This window comes from Podarcis bocagei, assembly GCF_964188305.1.
Source record: "Podarcis bocagei genome assembly, chromosome: 3".
NCBI lineage: Eukaryota > Metazoa > Chordata > Lepidosauria > Squamata > Lacertidae > Podarcis > Podarcis bocagei.
This window is the reverse complement of record NC_138127.1, coordinates 20,236,879-20,262,702: the sequence shown is the minus strand read 5'-3', so window position 1 is coordinate 20,262,702 and position 25,824 is coordinate 20,236,879. Positions and strand designations below refer to the sequence as shown.

The window sequence follows — 25,824 nt, the reverse complement described above, 5'->3', positions numbered from 1 at the left end:
TTCTGATTAGACATAGGATTACACCATTAGTCCTTGTAGCATAGGCATCAAATTTAGGTGCCTCTAACCAAAGTGATGCATCTTTGTACTATAAATGGCAACGTTTTTTTGCCCCCAGATTGGTACAACTCCAAGATTTCAGCCAACCATAATCTGACTTGATTATTTTGTGTTTACTTAAGATGCTTAAATCCCAATCATGTACAGTTGAACTTACATCCAGGCTAGTGTGCACAGGGGAACAATTCCCAAAAGGAGTTCTCTTAGGCCTGTAACCCCTGAGGGTGGGGAACTGTGGAAAGCAATGTGGTCTGCTTTTATTTTTGAAATGGTTTATTTATTTTCTTAGCTATTCAGTAAAAATAAATAAAAAATACTTCCTTTTCCCACTACTCTGTTCCAATAGCAGAACCACTGAGGATTTTAAAATATTATGGGTTTTTTAAACATTAATAATTTAAATGTGTTTAAAATATTTCATATCATAACCTTCCTTCATAACATATTTTTATAACTGTATTTAAATTCTGTTCTGCGTTGAAAGTGACCCTTTTGGCCCTTACAAGAAAGCCAAGGCTGCAATCCTATACCCATTTACTCAGGATTAGGTCCAAGGGTGAAGAGAGATAAGAGGAAAAAGTAGAACTTTAAACTAGAGATTCAAAGTGTAAGAAAATCACACTGGAGCAGGTAGGGGGTTCATTTAGTGAGAAGAGGGAATGGCAGCTACTTAAGACCCTAGGGATTCCTGCTGCCTGGTAACCAAACCACTGACTTGTCAGTCACAGCTCTGACATTATGCCTGCCTAAAAAAGCTGAAAAGCATCCAGGCCGGCTCATCTCAAGGAAATCACTTAGAAATTTGCTTGCACGTTTCCCTTCATATCTTCCCTTCCATGAGGCCTAGTGACTTACTTTTTATTGAAAAAGTGAAAGCTCAAAGAGTCCAGGCTGCCTGGTGGCTGTGGGCCTGGAACCTCATCATTTATTTATTTATTTATTTATTATTTTTTTGTTCACTCGGCAGACCCGCACATAACTAAGCAGTGACAGAGGAGAAACTGGAAAGACTAGACAAGCCATAATGAAACCAGTGCCTTTTTGGGGGTAAATTGACTAGACCAGTGCATACAGCAGCAGGAAATGAGGCACTGCCATGCACTCATGTGAAATGACGTTTACCCAGCAGTGAAATCTGATTCATATAGAATTGGCCATGATATTGTGCCACATAGTACAATTTGTGTAAACATTACTGGAGTACCACAAGACCACCATGGAGGTGGGTCTAATTACAGGGGTCAGCAAACGTTTTCAGCAGGGGGCCAGTCCACTGTCCTTCAGACCTTGTGGGGGGCCAGACTATATTTTGGAGGGAAATGAACGAATTCCTATGCCCTACAAATAACCCAGAGATGAATTTTAAATAAAAGCACACATTCTACTCACGTAAAAACACCAGGCAGGCCCCACAAATAACCCAGAGATGCATTTTAAATAAAAGCACACATTCTACTCATGTAAAAACACACTGGTTCCTGGACCGTCCGCGGGCCCGATTTAGAAGGCGTGGTTGAGGTTGTGTCCACTATAAATAGATTGGTCAGAAAAGCTTTTATGGTACTGTCATTCTGTGATTTGATCGCTACATTCTCTGAAATGATCTAATTCCATGCAGGAGCAGCCATTCATGCCTGCTGGAAAATTACAGTGCCCAAATCAAGAGGTGCACTCTGTAAGGAACAAGAAGCTACCACCTGAAGGAGAAAATGTGTGGGCACTTTCTGCTTGTGCAGGGGAAAGATCTGGATTGCACCCCATAAAGCTCGCTTTCAATTTAGGATTTGCTTCAAATGAAATAATATTGTTTGTCCTCGAATATTTGTTCTGGACTGGGACAAATATATATATTCTTCTAGCTATAAGGGGGGCGGGGGGAAATAGTCACAAATGGATACAACAATGGTTTTGAAATGTAAGTAGACAGCTTAAATTCTACTAATTTCAAAATAGGAGAGTGGTATATATAACAGTGGTATATATAAATATTTTAAATAAATAAAATAGTTCCAGGCCAGCAAAGAGTAAAACAGGGGAAACATCATCATTTAATTTTGTGCCATTCCCCTCCTAGGATATAATGAATCTGTCTGGAGAAGACAGGCAACCCACCTATAATAATTTTTCTTCCATTGGTTTCTTGATTGTAAAAAGAGCAAGGAGTCTTACAGTACCTTAAAGATGAACAGCTATGCTGTAGTATAGTAGAAGCTTTTTTGCTTCTTTTGATGCAGTCTTGCAAGACTTTGTTTTTGCCATGGGAGACTAACATGGCTAGAAGTTGTTGGCTGTAGATTGCGCACATTCATGAGATATAAAGAAACATCAGGAATTAACAGTGGGGGTGGATTCTAAATTGCTGCATTGGACGGTAGTACAGTACCACAAACTGCAGTGCCTTGTGTACAGTGACTTCCTTTGTTGTTTCACTCCACTGTGCTATATGCCTTTGGACTAGTGGGCCATCTCCCCATGGAGCTTTGACTCTCATGTGCATTGCTATCTTGTATCCAGCTGTTCCCTGTGGAGCTGTCAGCCTGCAGCCCCTAGGCAAAGCCATAACAGCTGTCGGCTCTGCAGGGATCCTGCATTTCTCAAGATGACTCCACAGCACCAGTAGAGTACTAAAAAAAGCACAGTAGAGCCAGATGGTGATTTCACAAACTCCTAAAGATTACACAAGGTGGTTTCTGAGTTTTTTCAGCAAACGCTTCCTTATAGGTGAAACATTCACATGACACTTTACCATTATGCACTTAGTCATGAGAATTATTGCAGGGACCATCGTGTAATTCAGAAAGCAGGTAATGTGGGAGAGTCTTCCTTGCAAATGTTCACTTGGAAATACAGTGGTGCCTCGCAAGACGAAATTAATTGGTTCCGCAAGTTTTTTCTTCTTGCGAGTTTTTCGTCTTGCGAAGCACGGTTTCCCATAGGAATGCATTGAAAATCAATTAATGCGTTCCTAGGGAAACCGCTTGCCAGGCTGGCGGTGCGGAGAAGGGCTTTTCTCTGCACCGCAAGCCTTCAGGACAGGTACGGGAACAGAGGGGAAGGCGCGCAGCGCTTTCCCTCTGCTCCCGGGGCTTGCGTGGGAGGAGGGTTTTTCCTCCCCGCCGCCAACATTCAGAACAGCATTCTGAATGTTGGCGGTGGGAAGGAAAACCCTCCTCCCACCCCAAGTCTTCAGGAAAGCCATCCGAAGCTGGGCGCCGGGAGGAGGCGTTCCCCCCCCCCCGCCCGGCATCGGAGCTTCGTTTCGATGCCGCGCGCCGGGAGGAGGCGTTCCCCCCCCCGCCCGGCATCGGAGCTTTGTTCCGATGCCGCGCGCCGGGAGGAGGCGTTCCCCCCCCCCGCCCGGCATCGGAGCTTCGTTCCGATGCCGCGCGCCGGGAGGAGGCGTTCCCCCCCCCCCGCCCGGCATCGGAGCTTCGTTCCGATGCCGCGCGCCGGGAGGAGGCGTTCCCCCCCCCCCGCCCGGCATCGGAGCTTCGTTCCGATGCCGCGCGCCGGGAGGAGGCGTCCCCCCCCCGCCCGGCATTGGAGCTTCGTTCCGATGCCGCGCGGCGGGAGGAGGTCCGAGGACAGTGGGGAAGACGCGCTGCGCTTCCCCGCTGTCCCGGAGATTTCCCTATGGGCTGTCGTCTTGCGAGGCAAGCCCATAGGGAAATTCGTTTTGCGAAGCACCTCCAAAACGGAAAACCCTTTCGTCTAGCGGGTTTTCCGTCTTGCGAGGCGTTCGTCTTGCGGGGTATCACTGTAGGTGCTGCAAAAATCAGTGCGGCTTACACCAAAACACGAGCATAGGATTTCAGCCTAAGAGCATGATCTTGTACAGAGTTATTTGCTATTTATTAGCAGCATTATTTGCCTTGGCTCCTTCAGGTGACGTCTCTGACACTCAATAGCTGAGCTGGTATGGGGGCATGGAATGTTCATTTGCAGCGGAAACCACCGGTGTTTGCAACTGCAGGCCGTATCCATGTGGGAAGGGGCAGTTGTCGGCATGGCTGGGATGAAATGCTCAGACTGAGGCAGGCTGAGGTCCAGAAGTGGCCTTGATGTCACGGGAGTGGGGAGACTAAAGGCAGCAAGGCAGGAGAAAGGGGCAGAATGTCTTGAGATATTGTTGGACTCTGACTCCCATCCACCCCTGCCAACATTGATGGTGGGCGTTGTAGTCCAACTGCATCTGGAGGACACGAGGTTAGCCACTCAGAGCTATGCTGTGAAAAATGAGGGAAGAAGATAGGAATGCTGCAGAGGCTGATCAAGAGACAAGACAGCCAGAGGAAGTAGGTACTAGCTCTGGAGTTTGGAGTATTGTAGGGGAATCTTTCCAGTTGTTGCTTTCCTTTGTCTGTATGTTTCTGGTTTACTTCATCAAAATAAATAAATAAATATTCCAAAACACATAGTTCAACCAAAATTTGTAACCTTTTATGTATTGCATAACAGATCCCCTCAGTCCTGATTAGTCATTGGTTTCTGCCTTAAAAGAGCTATATTTTCCTATGAAATAATTATGGGGTGTGTGGGGAGAATAAGGACACAGATAAAGTGGAGAATGAAAGAAAAATATACCTTATTAGAAGAATCAACAAAGGAGGGGAAGGATAAGATGAAGAATGTGTCAGGTGTTGTGCATGTTGAAAGGTTTTTGCCATGGGAAGTAGAACCGCGGAACAAACGTTTAACTTTTTGTGTGTTTCCTTTGGAAAAGAACTGAGGCTCTGCCACAAAGCACATACAATAAAGATTTTGGAGCAGACATTTGACCCCATCCCAGGAGGTGAATCATACCCACTCCTTTAAGAAATGGTGGTTCAGTGACAGCCTTTTCTGCTGATGGAAATGCCTCATAGTTGGGATCAGAAAATAGAATATCAGAAGCAAACATCCTCACCTTCTACTTTTTATGGCCATGAAAAGCAGCTGTGGCTGAGCTGGAGGACCAATTGAAAACAGCCAAGTAATTTTTTCCTATCCATGTCCCTGACCATAAGTCATATTTCTGCATATATTATTTTTAATGGGTTTATACCATGCCTTTTCCAAAACTATGCAGCGTGGCAAAACACAAAATGTAATGTAAATGTGTGTGTGTGTGTGTGTGTGTGTGTGTGTGTGTGTGTGTGTTATACACTGGGGTGTAGGATGATCCAAATATTTCTAATGGAATTGTTATTCAGATCCCAGCTCCTGAATTATTATATTTATTGCTCCGCTCAGTCTCAATGCTGGTGCCAGGTTTTGGGAGACCTCTCAGTAGGCTGCTCTTCCCACTTCTCCTGCAGAAATGTTGTACAGCTCTGTAAGTGTAAGAAGATTCTAATTTAATGGCTTGTAAATTGGCCTTTCATTGCAATTTCTCTGGAAACACAAGTCCAGGCAGTTAAAGGTCTTCATAAGCTTTATCAGCTGGCCAGCTAGCACCTCTTTATGTTTCTGAAGTCTGTGTCTAAAAAGTATCACTTTTCCTTTAGAGCAGTTGATGGTGAGCTTTTGCTGTGAAGGCTAAAAACTAATTTATCTTGATTTTGATCACCACCCAAATGGCACTGCAATGGCCCCCTTGGCCTAGACCATTTAAACTATTACTCCATTCTGCTCAAAGCACAAGCTCAGCAGGAGTGGAACACGCTGAATAGATTTGACTGATTGGTTTAGCACTTTAATTTTCAGTTGTTGGTGTAAAATTTTACAAGTGTATATATAAACGTAAATGACTTTAAAAAGTGTCACTTTTACTGACATGGTAGACAAAAGCCTTCTCAGCTAAATAATCATTGTTTTAAAGGAGACCATTATTGACTGTGGGCAGATTATCACAACAATAAATTGAACTGTGCCACTTAACTCAGCAGCTCCAAATCATTGTTGAGAAGCACTTCTTTATATATCTGAAGGCTGGTTGATCAGTTGCACAATATTAGGAGCCTTAAATGATGGCTGTTTATAGACATTTATACTAGCTGCCAGCTGAATGGACTATTTTTTAAAAAAATTAATAAGGGTGGAGAGGATAGAACTGGCGGTATACAATTCATAGAAAATTAATTTAGAGCCTAGAAGCTAACAAGAAGCTAACTTTAACAAGAACAGCTGGCACAACTAGTCCAGTAGACTTATCACCAGGTACTTTCTAAAATGCAAGGACATAATTTTTTGTTGTTTAGTCGTTTAGTGGTGTCCGACTCTTCGTGACCCCATGGACCAGAGCACGCCAGGCACTCCTGTCTTCCATTGCCTCCCGCAGTTTGGTCAAACTCATACTAGTAGCTTCAAGAACACTTTCCAACCATCTCGTCCTCTGTCGTCCCCTTCTCCTTGTGCCCCCCATCTTTCCCAACATCAGGGTCTTTTCCAGGATGTGTTCTCTTCTCATGAGGTGGCCAAAGTATTGGAGCCTCAACTTCAGGATCTGTCCTTCCAGTGAGCACTCAGGGCTGATTTCCTTCATAATGGATAGGTTTAATCTTCTTGCAGTCCATGGGACTCTCAAGAGTCTCCTCCAGCACCATAATTCAAAAGCATAGGACAGAAATACCTTGATTCAATTATTTATTCATAAGACTTTCCCCTCCCAATAATGTGTTTATGCATACTTACATTTATATCATGCCTCTTTTTCATCATGGAATACAAAGCAGTGTATGCATGGTTTCCAGGCAAATACCTTTCATATGGGCAGAACCATCAATTCTATAATAATAGTACGTGCTGGGGGCTTTCTAATGTACAAGCAGCATTAGTTTGTTTTCCTGTCATTACTGCATAATCATCATGCCTGATAGCAGAAGTGTCCAAAGAGAATAGTGTTTGCTGAGCATCATTGAGCTCTCACTGAAAACATATAATTAGCAACCTGTGTGCATAATTTGATCTTTCAGAAATTACTTTTTTTGCTGTTTGGCTCCTCCATCTTTCTTTCCTTTCCTCCTTTTGCTTTCAGCTATTTATGCTCTTTTCCCTAAATTATTTTGTTGTATTTTAAAGCCGGTGATGAGCATGCCAGAGGACATTTTCTTCACCTTTACCTTGAAGATGGCAGACCAACAGCTCAGCTTGGCTGTAGCGCTTCGCAGGACATTCTGACGGCAACTGTCAATCACTCCATTAGCAGAGATGCCCTTGTGCCGATCACAGTCAGGTATGGATTTCCTATGCTTTGTTGAAGCGAGACTTGCACAGTATAACTGTGTTTATTTGTTGCTGAGAAACCCAAAAACATTAAAAATGAAGACCAAGCATGCTTCTAAATAGAGGAAAAAAATGCTTCTTTGGGTTGGGATTATAAGGATCAGTGGTAAACATGTTACTTTGAATGCAATAGTTTCCTGGTTCCACCCCTGGCCTCTCAAGTTAAAGGAATGAATAGCAGATAATGTGAAAGGCTCCTTGCCTGAGACTCTATAGAGTAGAGGGAGGGAACCAGCAGCCTTCTAGATGTCATTCAATTCCAATTCAGCTCCAACTAGCCCTGCAGATGTTGTTGGACTCCAACTCCCATAAGCCCCAGCCACCCTTGCCAGTGGTCAAGGATTATGGGAGTTGTGGTCTGACATCCTATGGAAGGCCACGGGTTCCCCATCGGTCAGAACAAGCAATACAGGGATAAATAGGCATGTGGTCTGACCTGGTATAAAGTAGCTTCCTTTGATAGATATCACAGGGTGATGGCGTAGGGGTACACATGGGCAAGCTGTCTCCAAATGTCGGGATGTTATTCTGTGATTATATTATAATTTCCTTGCCAAAATGTGCCCAGGCAGATAATGTAACTTGAAAGTCATGAAAATGATCAGCTTTGAAGTAGAGACTAGACTGCCTTCAAAGTAGACCACAATGAGGAGAAACTCTCTTTCCTCAGCCCTCTCTTTTCACCTTTGAAATCATACCCTGCAAGCCGCTATTACTTTGGGATGCATGGCTACAGGTTTTTCAAAAGATACATTTAAAAATCAGCTTCTTTTACTATTTTATTGTGTATTAGGCTAATCAGTTCACAGGCTCCCAGTACAGCTTTCTCAACCACCTCTTAAATCTGTAGGAAAGCTTATATCTGGCGCTGTGTTGCTTTGTGTGAATATTATGGTGGTGTCCCAGATAGCTGTATTGGAGCAGATGTTTGGCGTGCTAGACTTTGATTAATCTCTCAAACTGAACTGCACTGGGCAGGTACAAAATTTGTCTCAATCACACACACACACACACACACACACACACACACACACACACACACCTGACACCAGATAATACGTTTAGCTAGGTAATGTTGAAATTGCATGGTCTCCATGATTGTTGGGGTTGTGTCAGTCACTCTGCTCCACTGCAACAATAGTCTCTAATGAGCAGGGCACTTGATGTGAGTGTCTGTTAGCAGGAAGATACAGTTCTCTTGATTCTTCCGGGTTTGTTTGATGGAGAAAATCAGGCTCTGGGAATCAGGCACCCACACCTGACCAGTAGAGTCTATCTGCACAGTAAACTGTATAGCTTTGCACTGCTACTCTACCGCTATATTTCATCCCCATTAAGTGCATGAACCAGAGTGAACAAAGGACATAGTGTGCAACTGAGAACATTATAAGGCCTTCAGTGGATTAGCTGAGCTAGTAAGTGTTTCCCACACTCCCGTCAGCATGGTTTGTTAGAGGAATTTGGTTGTGCTCTGATCGAAGGACTGAGTTTGTGTGGGACCAGCCAGAAAGTTTTAAGGATCAAAGTGTGGGTAAGATCTGCCCTTTCATTTTTAGATTACTATGAGAACATTCCAAGCAGGAGGACCAAATACACTCAGAATGCATTTTTTGAGCCCTGTTTTGTCAAGTATCACTTCTTCCCAAGGTGTCTCAGTACTGAAGTCTATTTGGGAGTATTGTTGCCTTCCAGTTAAGACCATTTCTAAAGTATGAAGGCCAGAAATAACTGAAACATAGTCCCAGGCAGGATTCCATAACATCTGGACTATCATAATAATATAATAATAATTTATTATTTATATCCCGTCCATCTGGCTAGGTTTCCGCAGCCACTCTATATTAAAAACACAATACAGCATTAAACATTAAAAACTTCCCTAAACAGGGCTGCCTTCAGATGTCTTTTAAAAGCAGGATAGTTGCTTATTTCCTTGACATCTGATGGGAGGGCGTTCCACAGGGCAGGTGCCACTATCGAGAAGGCCCTCTGCCTGGTTCCCTGTGACCTCACTTCTCACAGTGAGGGAACCGCCAGAAGGCCCTCGGCGCTGGATCTCAGTTTCCAGGCTGAACGATGGGGGTGGAGACGCTCCTTCAGGTATACAGGACCGAATTCTTAGTTTCCCATTGTGAAAGGGAAAGAAAATAGTCCATGGTTCTCCAAAATGTGTATGTGGCCATTTAACAGCATTTTAATCTGTTATGCCAACAGCAAATATTTCCTGCAACAAAAGCCAAAGAGTACCAGTGTATCCATGCCAAACATAATAGCAGCATATAGATTGTTGAGCTTCTCTCATTTTGCCAGTAAACCTAAATTGAATAAAAGTAAAGAATGGGTGCTTCAAACAAACTCAAAGAATACATAGAGGTGTCTATACTTATTTTTTTCATTTTTGTCTTGGTTTCTTACTTTAAATTCAGTACATAATTCACGGATACTTCCCCCTGGTTATGTTGCCTCTTCAAACACTTGGCTTGGATTAAGTATAAGAACAGTCTTCCACCTCCTTTAAGATGATCTATCAAAGATAAGAAAGCAATTGCTGCAACTATTCAAGCTCATTAAACAAGTACTTGAGGAGCAGATGTCTTCATTACAATACCCTTCATGCTCTGGAAAAGGATTGGTCTTCTGACGCTAACTGCCCTCCTAAAGGAGCCTTAGCAAATGCTTATCCAGCGTTTCCAAAAATATCCCTTCAACAGAGGCGCAGTGTGGTGGGGGGCTGAGGGGGTTGATGTCCCTGGTGCATTTTAGAAGTGTACTATCACAAATATTAATGTGTCTGTGCGAACCTTTCACCTTGGCACATTGTGTGTCAAGATTGTGGTTTTGCATCTTCAATAAAAATGTATTTTTATTTTTATTTTTTAAATGGATTTTCAAAGTGTGCTTGGTCTTGCTTGGGATGGGAGGAGGGACAGACAGTCCCTGCAGAAGCATCTGGTGGTTCTTCATGCAGAGCTTCAAGGAGATCTTCAGATGTATCTTCTTCATCTCACATTTCCAGGTCACAAAAATGACTAAGATTGGAAACCAGCCCACAGATGCAGCCATGTACTGCACATGCAATCCTGTAGCATGGATGTATTCCAGGCTGCTGTGGCAAATGTTCTCCATGGTGCAGCCTGAGGATCGTATCTACAGAGATACGACTCGACATCCTTGTGTACACATTTGTGATTGAAGTTGCCAACCTTTGACTCAGGGATAGAGCAATGGGTGCTATCTGCTTCAGGGTAGCAAAACCCCTCAATACAATTAAGACTGACTTGGCTAGTCAGTGGTCCATTCTTTGACTGCCATTCCCTGCCTTCTGTAGCAAACATTACTGCAGTTTTTTGTTTTAGAAGTAGATCACTATAGTACTAGAATGGGAGTCACTATTTCACCTTTCCAAGGTTTTGCTTTTTCAAAGCTGTTAATGCAAGAGACACTATGTATCTGGGACAAGAGTTAATAACCCTACTTGTGATGTACTGTTTGACATTTTTGCTTCTGTAAGCAAGCCTAGAGCAGGGATAGCCAATGTGTGGTCCACTCTAAATGCTGGACTGCAATTCCCATCAATCCCAGCCAGTGTGGCTATTGGTTGGGGTAATGGGAATTGTATGGACGCAGGTGGCGCTGTGGGTTAAATCACAGAGCCTAGGACTTGCCAATCAGAAGGTCGGCGGTTCGAATCCCCACAACGGGGTGAGCTCCCTTTGCTCGGTCCCTGCTCCTGCCAACCTAGCAGTTCGAAAGCATGTCAAGTGCAAGTAGATAAATAGGTACCGCTCTGGCGGGAAGGTAACCAGCGTTTCCATGCACTGCTCTGGTTCGCCAGAAGCAGCTTAATCATGCTGGCCACATGTCCCGGAAGCTGTATGCCAGCTCCCTCGGCCAGTAAAGTGAGATGAGCGCCGCAGCCCCAGAGTCGGCCACAACTGGACCTAATCAGTGGCGTAGCGTGGGGGGTGCCAGGGGTGCCGGCCGCACCGGGCGCAACATTGGGGGGGGCGCGTTTGGCCGGCCCCCCTGGAGGAAGCGGGAACCTCTCCAAGTCGCTGTGGGAGGAGGTCTCTCCGCCCCACCGCCAGCCTTCGGAAGGATGCTCCGAAGGCTGGCGGCGGGAGGAGGGCTCTCCGCCCCACCGCCAGCCTTGGGAAGGCTGCTCTGAAGCCTGGCGGCGGGAGGAGGTCTCTCCACCCCACCGCCAGCCTTCGGAAGGCTCCCCCGAAGCCTGGCGGTGGGGCGGAGAGACCTTCTCCCCGCGCCAGCCTTCGGATGGCTGTCCTGAAGACTTGTGGTGGGAGCAGTGGCATAGCATGGGGGGTGCAGGGGGGCCTGCCGCACGGGCGCAACATCTGGGGGGGGGGCGGAAGAGACTCAAGTGCTAAAATCCATGGGTTAGGGGGCGCAAATTACTTGCCTTGCCCCGGGTGCTGAGAACCCACGCTACGCCACTGGACCTAATGGTCAGGGGTCCCTTTACCTTTAATGGGAATTGTAGTCCAACAAATGGAGGGCACCATGTTGGTTACTACCCCCCAACGTAGAGGTAGAACCAGGGATACTCCAACACATTTTGTTGGCAGAAAAACTATGTGGCATCCCTCTTGGTGCTAAAACTGCACTTATAAACACAATAAAGTTCTCAGGCAGGCTAGTGTACTCTACCTAATAACATAAAACAAAAATTATGTTCTTGAGAAATAATGGCTTGAAGACCTAAAATAAAACCATGTTGCTTACAATTAATTTTTGTGCAGCCTGTAGACCCATGTTGTTTAACTGTGCATTTACTTACTGGTTGCAGCAGATATCTGCAGTACAGTAAAAACTGAATACAGCTTTTTATGAAATTAATCTATATTATCATATTCTCTCAGTTTAAACAGTTTCAGTAATGAGTAGCATTGGCTGGAGTGGTTTTGTTTTATAATCATGTGTACAGTCCTATAGCTAAGCAGCCACATGCAAAGCAGGGTATTGTGTGCAATAATTAAAATCTCTATTTAATTAACAGAACAGACAAGGAGGAAATGCTAGATTTTAATGCAGACAACAAACCAGAAAACCTTTTATTCTAATGTAATAATTTTATTTTTTAAAAAATTTAAAAACCATGTAGCATATCATAGTGTTGTAAATCAGCAGACAGATGTATCATTTGAGTTTACATGACTGACACAAAAGGAATGTTCTGAAGATGACAATTTATTTAGAGGGCAATATTTACATAACATATGTCCTGGAAATATTTCATTACACCAGTGTCTTTCACATTGTGCCATGTGTTCTGAGACAGTGTGACTTCAAGGAGAAGATAAAGTTCAGCTTGCTGACAGCAATCCCTCCTTGCATGATAATGACATCTTAAGACAATGACATTCCAAGAACAGTATTTATCCTTCTGAAATAATCAGCCATGCCACCAAGAGCAGAACACAGTCTTTTGATGACGCGTGTCAAGTATTCTACAAGAAAGGAAGTAGAAGCACTTTTATGTAGGTGGCCCGGCTATTTTCATCGGTGTCTATGAAATTTTTCAGAGCAACAGAAGATCTCTGTTCCAAGGATCTCACAGTATAAATGTAGATTGTGGGCTGGAAGTGGAGGCTTCTAAATTGCACAAAAAGGGGAGGGGATCCTCACTTCAGGTCTTTACCCTCAGACCCTCATGGAGGCCTCCAAAGTGTGAGCGGATGATGCGTCAGACAGGACAGGGCTTGGTAGCACACACACACCACTCACCTTCACACATTTGCAACTGACACCCAAGAAGAGCTCTTGTGTGGCTGTAGATGACTGTTGATACCACAAATCTGCCTCATGTATGAAAAAAAACCTTTACCATTTGACAAGATGATACAGGTTATCGAGTTATCCCTAGTAAACATAGAGCAATTTTGATCATTATAAAGGCTCAGTGAATATTCAGGGGATTCTGGTATCTGTTGTCTCAAGTTGAGATAGCCATGGATTGCTGCTCAATAGCTTGGGTGGCCCAGAGTGATCCTTGGCTGTCAGCGTATTAGGCATGAAGGAGAGGCAGGCATTGGGTGGGAAAGTCTGTAAAAAGGCCAGAGAGCTACCTGATTGCCAGTTGCATCTTCCCAGGAGAAGGTAGGAACCTGCCACCCCCTGACTTTCCATCTTGCCTGACACCCCATCCCTGAAGCAGCACCTGGCAGGATCAATGTCTCTGCTGAACAGAAGCATTGGCTTAGTCCTGCATGGTGCAGCATTCTCCTTTGCAAGAGGCTTCCCCACAGAAAAGGTGCTTGCAAAGCAGCACCCAGTAGAATCGATAACTCTGCTTAACAAGTGCTGTGCAAATGTATCAATCCTGCACGGCACAGAGTGTTCCTTTGCATGCAGCTTCCAAAGAAGCACCGAGAATTGACCCCTCGTCGTGCACGCAAGCATAGTTTAGGTCAGGAGGGGAGTAACTACAAAGTCTCGTTCCCCCATCTCCTCCCAGTATAAGGGGGTCTCCCCACCGCCACCACCCGCTGTGCCTAAACACAACAAACAGAGGCTGAGAATCCATCTTCCCCCAGCGCACTGCATGGAAGTTGTTGCTGCTCTTTCCTTTTCAAGCCCCTCCTGGTTCTAGGGAACTGTATGGTGGGGAAAGGTGGGGAATCTACTGACCCATGCCTGAACCATCCCTCCTTCTTCCTCTACTACATACTGGGCACCCTCCTCTGCCTCAGACTGCCCTGACTCTCCCTCCTCCCCTGACTCCTGTCCTGCAGGTAATGTGACACTCCATAAATCACTGGTCCCCTTTCCTGGGTCACTCCCCTGGTCCCCTGCCTCTGCAACACACTCTTTGGAGTTGTGCCAGTTCTTGACACCACAGGGGCAAATTAGAGATTACATTAATGGGGTGTGTGAATTCCATACTCAAGATCTGCATTTTTCAAAAGTAGCTTAGTGAGGACAATTGTGTAAGAGGAGTTGGGACAATTGTGTAAGAAGAGGAGAAGTTTTATTTTTTCTCCTCCCATTCCACTTTCCCCAGACTGTTATTTGCAGTTTCAGGTGCAAATAGCAGCATTGGTGGGTAGCCACCATTTGTTTAAAGAACAAGGTATAGGTAGGGAAGCCAAAGCGTGAGATTCAACTCTGTCATTAAAGTAGCATCTAGTTTGACCCAGAGAGTCTCAGTTAAAATCTGGAGACCCTGACACATAGCAAAGATGTCCTGTGCTCATGTTTTAATGCAAGTGTTTTGCAGAAACCCAGTTTCAAAGCACTAGGTTTGAGAGGTTCTCCCTTTTTCCTTCTGTCTGGAGAGAATGCATGCTCATTCCGTACATGTTGAGAGATAATGACACAGGTAGGCTCATTCGTAACCTTCTGTCACTCTCCATATTAAACTCTTATCTTAAAAACAAGAGAGAAAGATTAGTCTTGCCCAGTATATTGTAAAGATGATTGAGTAACTAGCAGATGATGGAGGAAGCATTGTAAAGTATTTTGGCACTCATCTGTTGTTTTTACCTTCCATGTTCAAAGTAATGGAACTAATTAAATATATTTATAAGCCTTGTCATATCTATATATATATATATATATATTTAAACAACAAGGGCAAATGAGAAATGACCATTATACATCCTTATATATAATCAATATTACATCATTAATCTTCAACACGTATAAACAGGAGGTAATTACGCCTAGGATGATCTTACCAATTTGTCATAAGCTGCAGCCTTCCCAAAGCATTTATTTAAAGGAGTGCTCAACTCTGCCTGCAATTCAGAACAAATATTGTTTGAAGGCATAATGAATGTAAACTGTGGGAACAAATTAGATGCACAATAAATAGCGACCAATAAATTCATTTTGGAGAAGAAAAGGAAACTTGTAAAATAATACATCAGCAGGAAACTAGGTGTAGCATTGAAACATCTTGGACATTTGTTCGTTTGTTTTACCTATATTAAAACATAAGAAATGGAATAGTCTTTATTTAAGCTGTTCAGTGTCTTATAAAAATATCATGATCAATGCCTTAATATATATATATATATAAGAGAAGAGGGCATAAATGAGCTATCGATAATATCTACATGTTTCATTCAGTCTCCATCAATATGACCATATACATAAGACTATCCAAGGCATGGATAGCCAAATGGCAGCTCATGGGCCAGCAGTTTTATTTGGCCTGATAGCTATATCAAATGTTCCCACTCCTGTCTACTCAGAGTAACCTGCAATGGGGACCTTCTGTTAGGATATTTCCGTTCCACCTTAAAAAGGGAGCAGGTTGTTGTGTCACAGCCTGCGTATTTCCTGTTCACAGGAAGTTTCTCTTTTGTTTATTGCTTTCGTTTTCTCTCCGTGCCTGAGACATCGAAGCAGGCAGTCTTTTTTTTTCTTTGTTCTGACCAACGCTGAATAAAGTTGTAAATAATGCTCTCCTGAGTGCATCTTTCGCTGTGCGAACTCTGCTGAAAGAGCGTGCACCAGCCTTGGAATGTGGAATACTATTTCTGAGGCTCAGGTCGCTAATTGACTTATACTGTATCTACGGGAGATTGATGGATCGTCCAGAGGCGACGTGGAACCATGATGGCCTTTGTCTCCCTGGCAGTATCCCATGTTAAAGGTTTCAGAACTCACAGGGTTAAAGAGTTCTGAGTGACGTCTCTTTCCTGAGGCGTGGTCACAAACACTTACGGGAGTGGTTTGACTCTGAGTTTTTCAGTCTGTCTCTATGCGACAGGAAGAATGTGCGAGGTTTCGCCAGGTCTGATTTATACTGTTATTCTACATGATTAAAGGCTAAGAAGATAAGGAACACTTTGTGTTTGTTCTGAATTATTACCCACACACTGCAATTGCTTTCTAACCGCTGTGATCGCTCTGCTAACCGGCCAAGGAGAGGCAGAAGGACTTTTGGATCGGCACGGACAGTTTGCAAGCTGCGCAACGGAAGAGTGCTGGACTCCATGTTTGGCCCCTCTATGCGCTCTTGGCCGGCATAGGATCATATCCCAACACCTTCTTCATGCAGCCATATTCAATTTATAAAGGCTTAAATCCAGGGCTCAGCAACCTGCAGCCCATGGGCCACAAGCGGTCCACAGGGGTTGTTTAAATGGCCCACGAACTTCCCCCTGACCGAGCTGACTGCTTGGTGAGTCCCCGCACACTGCGCTAAACCAGCGCGGAGCGGGGACTCACTTTTGCAGCACCAAAAATTGCATCTGTGCAGATGCAGGAAATCGTGTCTGCGCATGTGCAGATGCCAAAAATCACATCTGCACAGACGCGATCTGGCCCACAGAGCGATCTCTGTGGGAGTGAACCAGCCCAGGCGAGGCAAACCTTGCTGACCCCTGGCTTAAATCCAACACAGGAATTAGGCTCACTGATTCCATTCTGTTTTGCATTGCAGGTAAATGTATTTAGGATTGCAGCTTTAGTGTTAATATAAAAAAATTCCTTCCAGTAGCACCTTAAAGACCAACTAAGTTAGTTCTTGGTATGAGCTTTCGTGTGCATGCACACTTCTTCAGATACCAGTCAAAATAAAAAAATTCCTTCCAGTAGCACCTTAAAGACCAACTAAGTTAGTTCTTGGTATGAGCTTTGGTATCTGAAGAAGTGTGCATGCACACGAAAGCTCATACCAAGAACTAACTTAGTTGGTCTTTAAGGTGCTACTGGAAGGAATTTTTTTATTTTGACTATGGCAGACCAACACGGCTACCTATCTGTAGCTTTAGTGTTGTATGTATGTTTGCTAAAGGACTTCCCCTTCCCCTTCCCCACCCCACCCCTGCTCCAAATCTGCTCCAGAACAGAACTGCTAGTGTCTGTGGGGAGAAGTTCCGTTGTGCAAGTGGAAGTCCTTGCATGAATGGAACAACCTCGTTGGGTACGATCCTTCGTTTTCATTTGCACAGGAGACCACTGGACACCTGTAGAGCTTTTTTAGAATGAAAAGATATTCCTAGTGCACAAGTGATGTATAAGGAAACAGTGAAAAGCCCAGATAGGCAGCACCAGTCTGTCAAGTGACAGAAATTCCCCGTGAGCAACCTGTGTGCTTTTGTTTCCCTGTAACGTGGTTCTTTCTTGCAAGCCAGCTGCAAACATTCCGGCCTGGATATCACCTATTAGTTTCATTCTGACTCATACTGCTCCTCCAGCTACATGCACACACTGGCAGAATGCTGATCTCAGACCAGAAGGTAGAGTGCCTTTTGTGGAAACTTACCTGGCTGTTAGCTAAACAAAAGGATACAGCAGGGATGGGGAATGTGTTACCCTGCAGAGGCTGCTCGACTACAGTTCTCATTATCCTTGACCATTTGCCATACTGGCTGCTGCTAATGGGCCTCCACTTCCCCATCCTTGTGCTACAATGTTTCTTTTTATTACATCTATTCCCCACCATTCCTTCTAGGCGTTCAGTGCGGTGGACATTAATCCTGACCTTGGAGGTGACAGAGGCTCAGAATGAGTAATTGGCTCTAGGTCACCCAGAGAGGATCATGACTGAGGGAGCAGTTAGACCTGGGTCTAGTGACCCTTGCCCAACACTCAGTCCACTACATTTCTTCCTTTGTTTACTAAATTTATATAGGCGGCTCAATAGTACAGGTTCTCAGGGCAACTCACAAGGACAGACTACAATATTAAAATACAAAGGCAGGAGGAACCAAAGAAGAATAAGCATTAAATACATGTTAACGCTGAGAAAGGCAAAACTTGTTTAGCAATGCAGTCACACAGTAAATTGCACCTTGGATATTAACCATGCAATCATTTATATGTATCTACTATAGGGTTGGACGCGGGTGGCGCTATGGGTTAAACCACAGAGCCTAGGACTTGCTGATCAGAAGGTTGGCGGTTCGAATCCCCGTGACGGGGTGAGCTCCCGTTGCTCAGTCCCTGCTCCTGCCCACCTCACAGTTTGAAAGCACATCAAAGTGCAAGTAGATAAATAGGTACCGCTCTGGTGGGAAGGTAAACAGTGTTTCTGTGTGCTGCTCTGGTTCGCCAGAAGCTGCTTAGTCATGCTGGCCACATGACCCGGAAGCTGTACGCCGGCTCCCTTGGCCAATAAAGCGAGATGAGCACACAACCCCAGAGTCAGCCATGGCTGGACCTAATGGTCAGGGGTCCCTTTACCTTTACATTACTATAGGGTTGCCATGTTTCAAAAAATGAAAATCATAACACAAAGGTTGATAAACTTTTTTGCCAGATTTTTAGGGTTTCCCCCATACGTACGGATCCCCCTCCCCCAATTAAGTGATTTCTAGCAGTCCAGGATGTATGGCAACCCTGATCTACTCAGATACAAGCCCCAGTGAGTTCAGTGGAGCTTACTTCCAGAGAAGTGGATATCGGATTGCAGCACAATAGCTGAGATTGGAAGACAAATTATTTCAAAGGCCTGTGTGAATAAAAAGGTATTCATGAGATGCCAAAAACACATACAAAGAAGGAACTAGATGAGCCCCATTTGGGAAGCAGATTCCTGGTGAGGATGCCACCACCAAAATGGCCCTATTATTGGTGTCCACCTGCCTTACTTCACTTGGCAGGGCACTCAGGCCTTTGAAGAAGGCATTATGTTTTGACTGGGTATATGCAGGAGATGAGCAATATTATATTGGCTTTCCCAGTAACATTCTCTCTTTATGCTTCAAGCAGATTTCCCACCCCAGGCACATGACACTTCTCCTCTCTTAACCCCTTCCACTTTCCATATTCTGTACTATGCTTTCTTTGGGCCATGACAAGACAAGCAATCGGGCAAAAGCAATGACCTCACCATGCTACCAGTACGTTCTACTTGTTCGCTTGTACAACAAGCAAGATATTAATTTGATTTATTTCTGTCTTCATTGCTTTTTCACGAATAGCAGCATTTGCTTGTTACCTTACAGTAGCTCTGAGTTGAGGTAGGATGGGAGCTTATTATGAGCTTAAAGGCAGAAAGGAACCTGAAATGTCTTTCCTCCCTACCTTGCACCCCTCACACATCCATCCTTGCCTTTAATCCTTTCGAAAGCTTTGGCTTTTTGGTGCTTCCATTCATTGTGGAGAGCTGAAGAGCGGAATTTCAGCCTTCCCTCCTACTGCATATACTGCACAATGAGATGACCATGTGCACACATGTGCCCTGAGAAGCCCTCCCTGACACCCATGGGGTCCCGTCCCTTCCCTACTAAAGTTAGGCTTGATAGTATTAACTCCGGCCTTCCCAGCTGCATTCTCCAGGAAGATCACACACACACCACAGACACACACACACACACACACACACACACACACACACACCACACACACACACACATTATGTACCCTAAATGTTGGCAAAAAGGGGGGAAATGAGTGTGCATGCATGTGCAGAATTGCAGAACGTGGGTGCACAACTACAGCATCTGTATGGTGCCCACAACAGTGTCTCTCTTTTACAAATGAGCCCAAGAAAGTCAGTGGTCTCTGGCATAATACTGTTTGTACTGCCCTTCTCTTCTGTGTTGTGTGACACCCAAGTTGTAAGAGAAAGGAGCAGAAAGAAGAAGAGTTTGGATTTGATATCCCGCTTTATCACTACCCGAAGGAGTCTCAAAGCGGCTAACATTCTCCTTTCCCTTCCTCCCCCTCAACAAACACTCTGTGAGGTGAGTGAGGCTGAGAGACTTCAAAGAAGTGTGACTAGCCTAAGGTCACCCAGCAGCTGCATGTGGAGGAGCAGAGATGCGAACCCAGTTCACCAGGTTACGAGTCTACCACTCTTAACCACTACACCACACACTCTTCTAAGGAAATGCTGAAGGGTGTTGAAAATGCTTCTGCCCAGATTTGTCTGGGTCTTTTGTTGAACATAAAAATCTAACAATGTTTCCCTTAGTTTATTTGCTATACAGCCCTATTTAGTGCTAACCCTATTTTGCCTCCCTAGCCTCAGAACTTCTTTGCAATGTATTTCATGTGTTTGCCTAAGAAAAAAAGGAGTGAGCTAGCTGGTTATTTTAATCAGCAGCCAGATACAGGCAACCCTGATTTTCTACTTTATCAAATACTTTTGTCTGCCAATGGCAAAGCATTAAATATTTTACTTAATATTTACTTACTTTAATATGGGGCACTGTAGTAGCAGGCGACACATTGAAAAATGGAACAGTGGACTTTCTGTGGGTTGGCTGTAAATTAAGGCAAACAGAGTAGAAAGCAAAGCCAATAATGGTTTGGGATCTGACTAACAATACACATTGCCACTCACAAAAAGCATCAGTCATAGTGCCTTATGTATACCCTGTAAATCCTGGGATCCTGAACTAAAGAGTAATGAACCAACTGAATGGTTTTCCTTAATAATGAACATAAAAAAATAATAATTCAATACAGAATTTATTTATTTTCAGTCCAGGTTAACGAGACTGAAGTAGAGGGCTCTTACAGAGACTCAGGAAACACTCAAGAAAAATATATTTTTGTGCTAATGCTTTCTTGGAAATTCACTGTATTATTATTTGTAGACAGTTAGAATTATTTGCCAGGGCTTTCTGCATCCTGAATGTCAACTTGTCCTCATTATCTTTTGCTCTTTAGTTGAGTCACATCACTGACAAGGCACTGTGCCAAGATGTAAACATTGCCTTTAGGACTTCTTTAATTTCTCACCTTTTTCTGCCACTTGTCTTCTTTTTTTCTTTTTCTTTTTCGGTCATATTGGCGCCTTGAGTCTTTTCTCTCAGTGTTTACTAGAATCATTGGTCCCCCTCTGCAAGTAGTAGGTAAGCCCCGGGAGAACGCCAACTTTGATTTCTGTGCTGCCACTGTTTTAATGGTATAATGATTGAAAGCCAGCACACAGCATGAGTGATAAAAAGATGGAAAGAAAAAGAGGATCAGTTCCAACAACATTTTAGTGGACTGCTTGAACACGCACACACCAAACAGCAACCCTTGTTCATATGAAGGGTCTGTTTGTATTAGCAGTAAAACATTAGAACTGGGTGGTTCTACTTCTGCAAAAAAAGGAAAACTGCAAGATGTGGATTTTCTTTTTACAGAAAAGAGGCTGTGATCTTGCATGAGTTTACAGTGCCAAGGTTGCACTTCTCATATGAGTAGACCTGCTCCTTGTATTTTTGCACAAAGCAGTGGCTGGTGGATTGCTTCCATTTTGGGGAGGAACAAAAGAAACACTTCAGATTTTTGAAATAAGGGCATGAAAGGCATGTTGTACTAGTTATTTTATCTATTCAGTGCAAAAAGATATGAATTATTAATATTTCTTACCTGCCCTTCAACATTAGGTCCAAGGGCAACCTACAATTTTAAAAAGGCAACATTAATAACAGTTGATACAGACTGCAATCAAGAGAATAAGGCGAGTCCTAAGGTATAAATTCAGTTGTCAAAGGCCAGACTCGAGAAGTACATTATTAGCATACAACAGAAACTTTATGATGCATCTCTGTGTGGAAGGAATTACAGAGCTTAGGGTCTGCCACAGAAAATGCCATCTCCCAAGATTCCCCCCCACCTATTTATGAATTACCCTCTAAAATGCTGTAAGTTATTTAAAGTTGTGCTATCTTGGAAGATATAGGATCATCCTGGGCCACTCTCTGTAGATAGTGCTTTTCATATCAGGTCATTTGATTACCAATACAGTGGTACCTCGGGTTACATACGCTTCAGGTTACATACGCTTCAGGTTACAGACTCCACTAACCCAGAAATATTACCTTGTGTTAAGAACTTTGCTTCAGGATGAGAACAGAAATCGTGCAGCGGTGGCACAGCGGCAGCAGGAGACCCCATTAGCTAAAGTGGTGCTTCAGGTTAAGAACAGTTTTAGGTTAAGCACGGACCTCCGGAACGAATTAAGTACTTAACCCAAGGTACCACTGTATGTCTAATCCTGTAATTTGCTGCAGTATGCTTGTTGTTCAACTGCAGATCAAATAATCGAGTCTAGACTTAGAGTCAGTGTTCAGTCTTTAGCATATCTTTGTAATGGATCTTAAGGATCAAGGCTAGGGAAAAACCCCTGCATGAAACTTGAAAGCTGCTGTGCTAATCCACGGAGAACCAAGCAAAGATGGGCCATTGGTCCAGCAACTTACATTTGGTCCATGCCATATTCTGTACTATTGCTGATCTTCTACAGCATAACCTCTTCTTTTAACTTTGGCTCTGGTTCTTACATAGAACTCAGTTGTGAAAAAAGCTTGGCCGACTAATGATCCACAGTGTAATGAAATGGAACTATTTGGATTTCAGATGTTTAGTCTTTAGGTACATAGTATGAAACAGTAACTCCGGCTTCATTGGGTTGTAGTAGTTTCAAACTGTACAACACTTGCCCTTATTGTCTAGGGCAGAGCTTTCCAAACTTTTCATGCTGGTGACACACTTTTTAAACATGGATCATTTCACAACACACTACTAGCAAACCCAGAGGTTAAACTAACCCCTTTCAGCCCTGAGAGCAGCATGGGGAGCATTTGCGTGATGCACCTACACATTGCAGCCAACACACTAATGTGTCGCGACACAAAGTTTGGAAAGCTCTAGTCTAGAGTCTAAAAACCTCCCCATACAACTAGTTCCATATGCACCAGGGGACTTTGGGCTTCTGCGTTTTGAACACTCACCCTCTGTGGCACATGACACGTCGCTTTGTTTCCTAGTCACATACAAATACATGCTGTCTTTGTTTTATACGATTTCATTTTAATGGGATAAAACCAACACAGAAAATTCCATGAAGGCAGGCAGAGCTGCGAAACATTGCCCTCTTTCCCTCACTGACTTGACTGAAATAGGAAGAATCTTCAATAACCTGAAGGTTGTATTGCGAATGCGGAAGACCAAAGGGCCAAGGCACCTTTACAGCTACATTAGGTAGTAAATGGAGCTGCACCGAATTGCTCAGCTCAAATTCAAGCTGAGCTGCACAAAGCCAATGCACCTCATCTCACCTCACACACGTTCTTGAGCTACAATTTGAACTAACATTTTATCGCCGACAAGTTTCACAGTACTTTGCCGCCGCATCCAGCATCTTATTATTTTGTCTTAGCAGACACGGGCAAAAGTTGAGAAACTCATTTTGAAATTGCTTCAGGTAACTGGGTAATGTCACCTGAATGTTACCTGGATACAGTATAGAGTATGTTTTATAATGCTCAAACATGGCTATGATGGTGTGATCTAGGAAAAGGGCCAAGGTTAGATAGAAGTAAGTTTTGAAACCGACAAATGAATGCGAAACTGACATAACCCCAATTTTCCCCCACTGCTTCTGTTGTTTTATACAATGTTGTGTAGACTGGTTTTTTTGTATTTATTTATATTATTATTATTGCTAGTTATTCCTAATATGGATACTCTCTCTCTCTCTCTCTCTCTCTCTCTCTCTCTCTCTCACACACACACACACACACACACACACACACACACTTAGAGTTGTTGATTTATGTTGTGAGCCACTTCAAGCACAATTTTATGGGAAAGTGGCACCAGGTTGGCTACTCTTCGGAGTCAAAAGCCGAAAGGACTTTGGCTTGATCTAGCAAGGCAATTATTATATCCCAGCAAAAGAAACACATCTTCTGGAAAAGCTCTGGGATCTACTTCTGTCACTACATTTGCTCCTTCACAGCATCTCATTTTGTGCTTGCATTGACATAATAATAATAATAAATCACCACAAACGTACAGTGGTATCTCTGGTTACAAACTAAATTTGTTCCGGAGGTCCGTTCTTAACGTGAAACCATTCTTAACCTGAGGCACCACTTTAGCTAATGGGGCCTCCAGCTGCTGCCACTGCGCCGCTGCCACACAATTTCTGTTCTCATCCTGAGGTAAATTTCTTACCACGAGGTACTACTTCCAGGTTAACAGAGTCTGTAACCCGAAGTGTTTGTAACCCGAGGTACCACTGTACATCTATATAATATTCAAACAATCATATGCACGTCTGAAATGCATGAATGGTCAAGAAATGCAGGAATGGGAAATGAAGGGTGCAGGAGCTTCACTAGCCACATATTTATTTATTTATTTGCATTTCTTAGCAGCTAAGTATATGCCGCCCTTCACCTAAAGGCCACAGGGTGTTTTACAAGAAAATAAACAGCCTAGCAACTGTGCAATTCAAAAATATAAAAACCACTACCTCAATTTAACTCATATTGAAGTAGCAGTGTCAAAATCTCAATAAATTCATTCCATCACAGTTACCTCCTCCCCCAAAAAAGCCTGTGCAAAGAGGTGTGTCTTCACCTGTTTCCTAAAATACAATGATACACCATGATCACAAGGCAGGGCAGAATCACAAACAAAGATGGGCTCTCCTGAGCCCACTGTCTCAGTGACATCAGATGGAAAAAAGGCAGGATTCCCAAGGGAATCCTATATGGGGAACTGGCTTCAGGCACCAGGCCTGTTGGCAGACCAACTCAGCTTTTCAAAGATGTCTGAAAACATGGCATGAATGCTGGCAACCTTAACCCTGATGTGTGGGACAACTGCAGTGCCTGGAGACTGTCAGGTTGTGTGTCCATAGCAGTGACCACGAAGAAGAAGAAGAAGAAGAAGAAGAAGAAGAAGAAGAAGAAGAGGAGGAGGAGGAGGAGGAGTTTGGATTTGATATCCCGCTTTATCACTCCCCTTCAGGAGTCTCAAAGCGGCTAACATTCTCCTTTCCCTTCCTCCCCCACAACAAACACTCTGTGAGGTGAGTGGGGCTGAGAGACTTCAAAGAAGTGTGACTGGCCCAAGGTCACCCAGCAGCTGCATGTGGAGGAGCGGAGACACGAACCCAGTTCCCCAGATTATGAGTCTACTGCTCTTAACCACTACACTACACTGGCTCAGAAAGAAGAAACACCAATGGTTTGACTTCACCCCTGAAGGCGCACTCTTCCATTGTCTCCTGAGTTAGACAGATGCCAACTCCAGTGATGCAGCTCAGTGCACTTCCGTGTGGGGAGTGTTTTAAAGATACTGACCCACAACCCAAAAGACTGTTCTGCATGTCTAGACTAACAGATGGATAGAAAAAGGAAAGGGAGGGGAAACGTGGAAGTCACAAAAAAGAGAGTTGGAGTACTCTAAAATGTGTATTTCATACCCACCCCCCGAGTCACTAGATAAATGGAGAACTACATCTGCTGTGAAATGAATCCTGTAAGACACAGAGACTAAACCACACTGGAGCAACACTCACTCTTCTAGGAAGGAGCGGGAGGTGGAAAAATCACCTTTATGGTATATTTTTTTAAGGACATTGGATCTGGAAACAGAACTCAGGTTCTGTGAATTGTAGAAGGAATTTAGCTACCCTGTTTCTCAGATCTGCAGTCTTGAATAGCATTCACAGCAGAGAGAGTGAAGGGGACCAACAAGTGCATGTGTGCCTTGGGCCAAAAATGATGGTGAAGAAAGGCGGGTACCACGTCCATTATCTGGATGGGGCCTGGGGTGCACCTATAGTCACTATCTGCCGAAAATGAATGAACTCACTTGTGTGTGTTGTTTGGGTAAAGATTGCCACAT

At 43.9% G+C, this 25,824-nt stretch overlaps 1 protein-coding gene across 8 annotated transcripts in view; it reads left to right on the top strand.

Moving 5' to 3' along the window:
• The window catches only part of EYS (eyes shut homolog), a 537,363-nt gene that overhangs the window by 402,003 nt on the left and 109,536 nt on the right, over window positions 1-25,824 (top strand). For all 8 annotated transcript variants that reach the window (XM_081187035.1, XM_081187037.1, XM_081187041.1 and 5 more), the window contains one exon: window positions 7,060-7,213. In XM_081187035.1, coding sequence (XP_081043161.1) covers window positions 7,060-7,213 — 154 coding nt within the window. The remainder of the gene's footprint in view (window positions 1-7,059; window positions 7,214-25,824) is intronic.